General features: G+C 35.6%; 1 protein-coding gene and 1 long non-coding RNA gene across 2 annotated transcripts; both read left to right on the top strand.

The window, feature by feature from the left end:
* Nucleotides 1-2,764: 2,764 nt before the first annotated feature.
* Nucleotides 2,765-5,270, top strand: LOC132036932 (uncharacterized). Its single transcript, XR_009409712.1, has 3 exons — nucleotides 2,765-2,959; nucleotides 3,069-3,535; nucleotides 5,078-5,270. It is a non-coding gene; the product is annotated as an uncharacterized LOC132036932 (long non-coding RNA).
* Nucleotides 5,271-5,311: 41 nt separating this feature from the next.
* On the top strand, nucleotides 5,312-8,874 carry LOC132038443 (uncharacterized). The gene is made up of 5 exons (XM_059429113.1): nucleotides 5,312-5,571; nucleotides 5,618-5,691; nucleotides 6,349-6,387; nucleotides 6,915-7,354; nucleotides 8,011-8,874. The coding sequence occupies exons 1-5, from the start codon at nucleotides 5,312-5,314 to the stop codon at nucleotides 8,872-8,874; spliced, it is 1,677 nt and encodes a 558-aa protein (XP_059285096.1).
* Nucleotides 8,875-10,615: the final 1,741 nt, after the last annotated feature.

Here is a 10,615-nt window from a genome sequence, read left to right as displayed (position 1 = left end):
AGACCTTAGTTTTTTTGAGAAAACAATATTTATGAAAAAAATTGTATAAGTATAGTGATTCTTTTTTTGTTTGGAGATAATTTGATTTGACATTTCCAAACAAAATTTTATTTTTCACTCTTTTAGGATAAATTCATCTTTTTTAAAACAATCTCAATTTTGTCTTAACAAATATAAAATATCTTTTGTTAAGTTAAAATTTTATTCAATTGGTGGTTCGATCTAAAATAGTACTAATTTAAATTATAAATATTTAAAGTGAGTTTTTCGCAACTTTTCTACAGAATTTTATGGTTCTTATCTCAATTAAAAATTTTTATTTACTTATTATATCCAAGATTATAAGAGGTTTAATATATACATTAGAACCAAAAAAAGGTTGAGAGAAAACTTAAAAGGAAAAAAGAACAAAAGCGGGAAGCTTAAGCGCCAAAAATTCAGCAAAAAGAAGATATTGCTGACCTAGCTTATTTCAGCAAAAAGAAAGACTCTGCGCCAAAACTTACATCTCTTCAACTTAGGTTTTGTTCAAAGTTGTAACCCATCACCATTTGTAAAAAATGGACTTGTCAACAGCGAAATTGACACCAGTTATGTTCCCCTCCTTTTCATCCTTTTCAACTCCCTCCGCTTGAATTTTTTAAAACCCATCACCATTTGTAAATTGACCTAGCAAATTTCTCAGCTTTTCTGGTAAATCTTTCTCTCTTTTATTCTTTCTTGTAATTTGGGGATTCTTTTTCCGACCTAGCAAAATGATCCAAGTTTGAATTTTTTGTGTTCCGTTGAATTGAAATTCATGCCAAACTGAATTAATCCTTTATCTATTAATCTGAAATTTGTGCCAAACTTTTAGCTTTCTCTTTTAACTAGTAGATTGATTGATGGGTATTTTTTTAAGAACACCTCTATGCATAGAAGACAAACTTGATTTATCTTTCACTGCACATTATTTGGATTGAAGTTGCAGCATATTCAATTGGTATTGAGAAGCTTTTCTCTGAGATCTTCCCCCAAACCCCTTGTTTTTAATTCGTCAAATTATTTCATAAAATCTTACAATTAAATTGGTTACTGCGGTCACGACTATGTTACTGTGGTTTATCCACTTTCCCCTCTCATTTGGATTGTGGAAAATTGGTTGTAAATTATGGAGATCCTTCTAAGAATTGGAATTTTAGGAATTCACCCTACAACTAAACATAGTCAGCATAATAGTTAAGATATCTAACTGTGTTATTAATTAGTCCATGAAGTATAAATTTTGTTGCAAATTGTAGTTACTTAATTTGCAAATTGTGGTTGCTTAATTTTCAGCATCCGTTAGAGTTCTTGCCTTCACTACTTCGCCGTCGTTGCGTCTTGTTCTTCGAAAAAGAAAGACAGAATAGTTTTGTCGTCGCCCCGCCGATTGTGGTTCCCTTCTTTCTCTCTCCTTTTCCCCATAATTATATTTATTTTTCTTTTGAAATCTATGATTGAATTGGTTTGGTTTTTTCATAATGAATCTGGTTTTGTTCTTTGAGATTCCATTCATCCTCATTTCTCTCGCTTTAGGCATTTGTTTTCTAATTCCTAAAATCTTTGTGTTTTTTATTTTGTTGTTGATTGAACGATTCCTTTAATCCCTTTTCCGGTTGTTCCTCGCTTTTTATGTGATTAAGCATTTTACTTGTAGACTATGAGGGGAACTCGTATATCGAATTTGGTTTATTTACTTGATCACTAAAGCTGTGTATTAGATGTAGAATTATTCTATGCATCTTAAAGTATTGATGTGGATTTGTTATCTGTACATGTAGATGGAAAATGAACATCGTAGATGGATGTATGTTAGGGTGTTACCTAATCGGCGGGGGTTGAGGGATGAATTTAAGCAAGGTGTTGAGGGGTTTCTTAATCAAGAAAATTTATTTTGTCAAAAGGACGGGACAATTAGGTGTCCTTGTGCGGATTGCAATTGTATAGAGTGCTTAAAACCGGAAGATGTTAGGGCTGATCTTTGTAGTAAGGGTTTTATGGATGACTATTGTGTTTGGTCCGCATCTTCCATCACCCGGAAAGTTAGATCATCTACGGAGGTGCGCATCATCGCGATGGAGAAGGGTATGTTTATTGTTTTATTGCATTCTAATTCCTCTATTATTTTCTAATTCTTGAATTAACAATTTTAAATGTTTTAAAATTGTTGTCTTGTAGGTTTTATCCTTCTAGGCCAAAAATGCAAATGCAATCTCAACGGAATCCGTAAACTTTATAGCGGTGCCTTCGCAACGTGGGGTGAAGTTTCATGTCATACGTAATGTGCAATCCTTAATGAGTTTATGGTATGTATACTTTGGATCACAAAATGAATTAAATGAGTCTTCTCCTCTAATTCTAAAATATCTTAAAGTACTATGGTGGGAACTCTCTGTTATCTCTTTCTCCATGTCTCAATACCTTTCTTCTTTTACTAATTACTATTTCCATCTTTTTGTTCTAGCTATCTTCTTTTTACTATTTTCTGGTTTACTTCTTGTTCTAGGCCTAGTTATCTTCTTTTCTTGAAGTTTATTAATCCTCCTTTCTATTTGTTTTCACTTTTATGTCTATTGTCTAATGTCTGTCTTCTTAAATGAAAAAATATGCCTACAGATCTTATATGTTGGTGCCTACAGTTCTTATATGTTGGTTGTTTTTGTGCTGCTAACTAGCTATGCTGACCATTACTACATGTTAATTTATTTTCCTATAAGATAAATCATAAATCTTGGCCTTTTGATATAGAGGCTTTAAATTATCAGTGTGCTTTTCTTCTTGGAACTTGTACTCCAGTGACAAGAGTGTATACTTTGATTTAGAGGATTTGGGCAACACCACTGGCCAGTGGGACTTGTATGGATCAGATGACAAAGAAGGGTATAATAAGAATAGTTGTTAGCTTCTTCAAGATACCTTAAATATAGAATGACAAGAAGTTATTCTGATATTGATTTCGGCACTTCAAATTCCATGGAAGATATCTTCTTAGTGTAGGCACTTCGGGATGTCTATTCCTCTGATGTCTTTTACATTTTTTTTTCCAGAAAAAGTGTACATGGAATCCTGTCGAGGATAATGTTATTAGAAGCAATTTTACAAAGAATGCGAGTTCTCGGTTGTCAAATATTTTTTCTGAAGCTCGAAATAAGGGTCAAAAGCCTGGCTGGCTTGGGACAGATTACTGGGAGGAGCTTAATAAATACTGGGCTACGCCCGAGTTTCAAAAGAAGAGCGCCTAGACAAAGGCAGCTCGAAAGTCTAAGAAGGGTGGCTCATTGCACACTTGTGGTTCGGTGTCCATGGGACCGCTGGAGGAAATTGGTAATTGTTTAAGCATTTAGATGGCAGCAAATACAAATAATGACATAAACAACGTTAACTTGGTTTATTTCATTTGCAGAAAGTTTCTCTTGGTAGACCACCCACTCGACATGAGCTATGGAAGAAGACCCATACGAAAATCGAAGATGGAAAAGAAGTTTGGGTTGAGCCACGGGCAGAGGATACCTATGTAAGCTCTAAACTTACTTGGAATATATTTGACTAGTAATATTGTTTTTATGGTTACTGGTAAGACTCAACTTCTATTTAGTTTTCTCTTCATGTTAATCCTTCTTAAGTTCATATAAATAATCTCTTGGTGATATTATCTTGGATAAATTTTTGTAGCTTTTGAATCTTTAGATTTTCGTTTAACTTCTTTCTTCTTCTTATTTAACTTTGTTCTCAACTGTGTTTATTTGCTATATATCTTAGTGATCTGATCAACAATTATACTTTAAAAATAATCCCAAGTCTTAGATACTAGTAATGATAAGCGATGGAATGAACATTCATTTTTTTTTTTTCATGATAGGTTTGTGTTTTTGTTGGAAATGTTAATGTATAAACGCACCGACTAAGTTGACAAACAGCCCTCCCCAATTTAGCAACATGTTTATCTTCATCTTCACTGTTTAGATATCTACATCTTTTCTCAATGGAGGTTGAAGGCAGATCATGTTCTTTTTAGCCTTTGTCTATGGGACATAAAGTGCTTCGATTTGTGACAAAAAAGGACCTACTTATTTCTCGAACAATAGTTCCATGAACCTGGCCAGCAACTTCTTGGGCTTAGGTGCATCGTCACTTACCATCTTTTTGTCACGTACTAGATGGGATTGGAGTTGAGTTTTCCACTTCTATCCAACTCCGACCAGCTTCTTTTCTCCTTCCTTTGCTCCCTCATGCCACCAACATCAATCCACTTCCTATGCAATGCATACATATTAGGCATGTATACATAAACAAACTTGTTATCACCTTCCAATTCTATCACCTTCAACAGCCTACTTCCTCGCTATCTTTAGATTCCCACAAGTGAGAAGCACCTATTAATGCCTTCCAAACTAATCCAAAATTTTTAAATCTCAAAGTTGATTTGTCTCCGATGCTATGAATATCATGACCCGAATGATTTGATCATTTTTCGGGCTGTTGAACCGGGTCGAATATTTATCTAGCCAAAAGCAAAACTAAATTAAAGTCGACTTGAAAAAAAATTATAATTTCATTACTCCATAAGCTTCAAGAATTTATGTAATCTACGTACATTGGGAATTGATCTTTTTCCCTGTTATATTGCCCATCGTATCCTCTATATTTTAAGAAAATCGCATTCCTATAATTTGTTGGATTGTGTGTTATATATAGCTTTTCTTTCTGTATTTCTTCATAAAGATAACATTTTTCTTGATTTTAATGGCCGAGGCAATATTGACTTATTTCTAGTTATTGCAATGAAGATAAGTAAAAGCATCCAAAAGGAAATTTGCCTTCCGAACAGAATCAAATTTCACCTTCACTCGGGCGCTAGTTTTAACTATTTTTTTGCTGGTTTAAGATTCAAATATTTTGATCTTGGAGATTCTGCCCATCCGAACATCGGCTGGGCAGCTTGTTAAAAAGCTACTTAAGTAAAATGAAGTTATCTTGTCTTGTTTTTTTTTTTTTTCACTTTTCAGAATTTATTTTATACCGTTTGTTTATATACTAAATTTCACTTTTAATGTAGAATCGGTATAATCAAGCGATGGAGGATCTCATTAGGAGTCAGCCGACTGATGATCAAGGCAATCCAATCACGCCATCAGAGGAACAAACTATCTCCTGTTGGTTAGACGTGGTCGGTGGTGTAAATAAGGGAAGAGCGTATGGCCTTTGCTCCGAGAAGAACTTTCTTGCATCCGGTGTGGATTGCAAGGTATAGGGAGTTACCTTGCGTGTCAAATGAGCAAAAATCGAGGAGATGCGAGACGAGCTTCGGGAACTTGCTAGGAAATATGAGGAGGAACAGAATAAAAGGTTGAAAGAGGAGCGACGTAGGATAGTGCTTGAGTCAGACTTCAAAGAACTCAAGGCCCAAGTGTGTAACCTCATCAAGTTGCCCCGTTCTCCACCCCCGAGGCCCGATCATGATGATGGAGAGGATGCAGAGGATGAGGAGGATCAGGAGCATGGAGATGATAAGGATCAGGAGAATAGAGAGTATGGAGAGACTGAAATGGAGTATTAGGGGTCAGTTGTTATTTTTGTTTGTGCATTTGTTGAACAGATGCTATGTGTGCCAAAAAGAGTCAGAGTCAGTTAACATCTTTTTTTGCATTGCCCTGTTGCAACAGATCTCTGGTACATGTTTACAACAATTTTTGGAATCAGTTGGACAATCCCATATAGCTTAAAAGGAGCAAACTTGAAAGTTGGAGCTTATGGAAAGTGAACAAAACCATCAACAAGATCTCGGTAAATGATACCGTGTATTTTTTGGGTGTTTATGGACGAGAGGAATGCAATGAGATGCTTTGATGGGACTTCACTCCTAACCGTTCTCTAAAATCAAAGTGTTTAGTTAACCTTTTTTAGTTGGAGCAATCTATCCACTCCGTGAATGATGTTATCCCCTTTTAGATTTCATTGGCTCCCTCTCGGTGGCTTAGTAGCCTTGAGTCTTTTGCTCATGGTTTTAAACTCCCGGCTCTCCTTACTAGTTTTCTTTTGCGATTGTCCGGAGTTTTTAGCATTTTCTTTGTAAAGTTTGCATACTCGCTTGATGCTTTTGAATATGAATATAACAACTTAGTTCATCAAAATTTTTTTTTGTTATTTTTTGTTCTAACTTATGTTACTTTGGCTTGTTTGAAGTCTAGTGGGATGCTTGTGATATATTTTTGCATAACGTCGAAGTTGGTTAGATTCGTACGATGTTTGTTGGCTTAATTTTAATGTATGAATTATTTCGGAGTATTTTTATTATTGTTTTGATGGCTATTATTGGTTGTGTTTCAGTTTCTATTGATCGGCTATTGAAATATAAGAATATAGCAGGTGCTGTTGAAAAAATAGGCATTGCTTGCCAAAATAATACTAGAAATAACGAGGGACTTACCGATAGAGTCCCTCAGTAACAAGTGTAATTGCAAATCTCAGATTTTCAGGTTACCGAGGACGTCCTCATTATTTTCAAATATCAAAGTACTTTTCATTTAGCTTACCGATGGACATTCCTCGGTAAAATGAAAAATATAATTGTTAAATATTTTTATTTATTGAGGGTTGTCCCTGGCAGTATGTTAAAATTTTAATTTAATTAACATTAATATACCGATGTATGTCCCTCAAGAATAATATATCAATATTATATATATTTCTTAAGTACCGAGGGTCGTCCCGGATATTTAATTTTGCATGAATGTGAGGGAAGGAAGTACGAGGGATGTGTGAGGGTCTCCATCGGTAATTGGCGAGTGTCCCTCGGTATTATTTACCAGGTCAAATTACCCACAAGCCTAGTACCGATGGCGTCCCTCGGTAAATCCTGGTTACCGATAGACATCCTTCGGTAAATTCCGTAGGTAAATCAAGATTTTTTAGTAGTGTTAGTAAGTGGTCCAGAAACAGTATTGGTGATGTGTTTGAAAATGTCAAGAAATTTGAGACGGAAGTTTCAGATGCAGAAACCGCTTATTTAAACTCTGATGCTGATGCTGATAGAATGCTGCTTAATAAGACTAAAGCTGAATACATCAAATGGTTGAAAATGGAAGACTCTATTTTAAGGCAAAAAGCTAGAATCAAATGGGCAGAAGAAGGGGATTCCAATACGAAGTACTTTCATAGTACTATCAAGGCAAGGAGAAGAAGAGCCCAAATTTATAAGATTAAAGATCGAAATGATCATTGGGTAGAAGGTAACGCAAATATCTCCAAAGTTGCAATTGATCATTTCAGTGAAATTTTCACTGGGAACCCAAGGGATATGAACTTGGACTTTATTAGAGGATGTGATAATTTGGTCAGTACCGAGGACAACCACCTTTTAACAAGATATCCCACAACAGAAGAGATTAAGATGGCGATAGATTCTATGGACCCTAACGATGCTATGCGGGACCGATGGATTTAATGGTCATTTTTTTCAACACTGCTGGGACATCATCAAAAGAGAGGTAATATCCTTTGTTCTTTCGTTCTTTCATGGTTCTGAACTCACAAAGTTCTACACTCACTCTTGTTTGACTTTGATTCCTAAGGTTACTTCTCCTGATTGTTTTTCTAAGCTCAGACCTATCAGTCTTAGTAATTTTTCAAACAAAATTCTGTCTAAAATTCTTGCTTTAAGGATTAACGATTTTTTGCCCAAGATTATATCGACAATCAATACGGTTTTTGTGAAAGGTAGGCAAATTACCGAGAATATTCTCTTAACACGAGAGATCATTCATGGTATTAGACCCAACTTGGAGAGCAACAATGTTGTTTTTAAATTAGATATGTCCAAAGCTTATGATAAATTGTCTTGGAATTTCCTTATTTCCGTTCTTAGAAAAATGGGATTTGATGAGTTTTTTTATCAAGATTGTTTATAGATTGATTTCTAACAACTGGTATTCTGTCATAATAAATGGAGTTAGATATGGTTTCTTTAAATCTTCTAGAGGCTTAAAACAGGGAGACCCCCTATTTCCTGCTCTTTTTATTATTGCTGCTGAAACTCTATCAAGATCCTTGAATCATCTTAATCAAAATGATAAGTTCATTAATTTTTCCATGCATAAAAAAAGGCCCCAAATTAATCACCTAAGCTATGCTGATGACCTTGTCCTTTTCACTTCTGCTGATAAATTTTCTATTAAGCTCATTATGAATCTGCTAAGGTTGTATCAAAATGCTTCTGGTCAGGAGATTAACAATGATAAGACCTTCTTTATCACCCATAGTAAGACTAACAGGATTTATAACAGGAGGATAAGAAGGTGGACTGGTTACAAACAATCTTCTTTCCCCTTCACTTATTTAGGTTGTCCTATATACAGTGGTAGGAAGAGAATCTCTTATTTTTCTGATATTTCCAAAAAGGTTCTTAATAAGATTGCAGGTTGGCAAGGAAGATTCTTATCCCCTGGAGGTAAGGCCACCATTATTAAGCATGTTCTACAATCACAAGCCTTACATATATTTGCTGCTTTAATGCCACCTGTTACATCACTCTATGAGATTGAAATGCAGTTTGCTAATTTCTTTTGGGGTGAGAAAGACGGGAAAAATAGTTATCATTGGTCCTCTTGGGATAACATGAGTTATCCCACCAAAGAAGGGGGCCTAGGTTTTAGGAGCTTACTTGACATCTGTCATACTTTTGCTGCTAAAAGATGGTGGAGATTGAGAACAGAACCTTCTTTGTGGGCACAATTTATTAGAGCAAAGTATTGCCAGAGAAGCAATCTCAACTCTAAGATAATTGCTCCAAAGGACTTGCCTGCCTGGAAAGACTTACTTCATATCAGAGACAAAATTGAGGCTAACATCAATTAGAACATTAACTCTGGTAATATTCTTTTTTGGTGGGATAATTGGACTCAACATGGGTCTCTTTATCAGATGCTAAATCCTACTGTCAAGCCAGGTAATGTAAAAGTTAAATATTTCTTAGTGAATCAGCAATGGGAGCTAGATGATAATCCTTTTTCCTTATCAAGGGATACTTTGAATTTGATCAAAAGTATTCACATTGGTAAAGAAGATGAAAAGGACCAGCCTATTTGGAATCTGAATAGCAATGGCCTTTTTACATGTTCCAGTGCTTTTGATTTACTGAGAAATAAACAAGTAGCCCCTCCTATCTTTAACTACATATGGATTAAAGAAATTCCTTTCAAGGTTTCTTTCTTCATGTGGAAGCTTTTAAAGAAAAATCTCCCTCTGGATGCTAATCTTTCAAGATTTAACATTGACAAAGGTGCTAGTTGTTGTTGTTGCAGGATTGCATGTGTGGAAACTGGTAATCATGTTTTTGCACAAAGTGAACTTGCAAGACAAACATGGCAAATCATTACCAGACCTGCGGGATTAACATTACCGGCTCGACGGTTCAAACAGTTCTTTGGCAATGGTGGAGACAAAAACCAAGAAATATTGTTCACAAATTCCTCCTACTTATCACACCAATGATAGTATGTTGGGAAATTTGGAGAGCAAGGTGCACTAAGAAATTTGAATTCAAAAATATTACTGCTTCTAATATATGTTTTCAATCTTTATTTCAGATCAAGGTGGCAATCAGAAAGAAATTCAAATCCATAGACTACACCTGGAACTGGAGCAAAGTTTGTTTACAAGCAGAAAATTTCAAAGCAGTGATAACAAGTAAGATGATCAAGTGGAGCAAACCAACAGGTAACACGTGGAAGCTCAACACGTATGGAAGCTACATGGAAAATCAAAACAAAGCAGGAGCCGGCGGTATTGTTAGGAACAGAAATGGGGATATGGTCATGGCCTTTGCACATCCATCCCAATTCTGCACTAACAATTATAGTGAAGCATATGCAGCTCTAGTCGGTATTTCTTGGTGCGTCAATCATCCCTTCGAAGCCCTCGAAGTAGAATTGGATTCCAAGATGGTCGTACAAATGATTGAGGGTTCCATTAAACCTCCTTGGAGGTTACATGGCATCATAGAAAGCATTAAGTCAAAGATGGCTCATAGAAACATCTCGATACAACATTGCTATAGAGAAGGAAATGAGGTGGCAGATGCCCTAGCTAAATACGCAACAAGAATACAAGTCCCTAGAATTTTTTTGATTGAAGGTGACTTGCCGATGGAAGTTAGAGGACCACTCAGAATGAATAAGCTCAACCTTCCTTCCTTTAGGAGGAGAGTTAAAAAGAATTCGCGAGTTGGTACTTTGAACCTCCGTGAGGTGACTTAGGCAAAATGCATTAACTGACTTAAAGTTTCAATGCATTAGTATATCTTTTGTATAGTATTGAATGTAATCTTGTGTAAGGAGGTAAGGTACCATGTCCCCCTCCAATGTACTTGTATTTTGGAATCAATGGACATGGTAGGGGTCCTGCCAAACCCCCCATCACTACGATGGTGATGGATTTTGGAAAAAAAAAAAAAAAATATGTTATTAGTGTTTTTATTGAAACAAGAGTAGTTAGCATTTTGCACGTGTAACGTACATCATTCTTTGATTTGCATCCTATTTTTGTCATTTTACAATTTGCTCCTACTGTAAGCAAATATAAGCCCATCGAGTTTTCA

The sequence above is a fragment of the Lycium ferocissimum genome, chromosome 11, assembly GCF_029784015.1.
Source record: "Lycium ferocissimum isolate CSIRO_LF1 chromosome 11, AGI_CSIRO_Lferr_CH_V1, whole genome shotgun sequence".
NCBI lineage: Eukaryota > Viridiplantae > Streptophyta > Magnoliopsida > Solanales > Solanaceae > Lycium > Lycium ferocissimum.
This window is presented reverse-complemented; position numbering and strand designations above follow the sequence as displayed.

Coding starts and splice junctions, on each gene's coding strand:
- LOC132038443 (XM_059429113.1), top strand. CDS start 5,312: ATGCGAGACGAGCTTCGGGAACTTGCTAGGAAATATGAGGAGGAACAG. Junction 5,572..5,617: donor TATGGAGAGACTGAAATGGA/GTATTAGGGGTC, acceptor TTTGTTGAACAG/ATGCTATGTGTGCCAAAAAG. Junction 5,692..6,348: donor CCTGTTGCAACAGATCTCTG/GTACATGTTTAC, acceptor GTTGTGTTTCAG/TTTCTATTGATCGGCTATTG.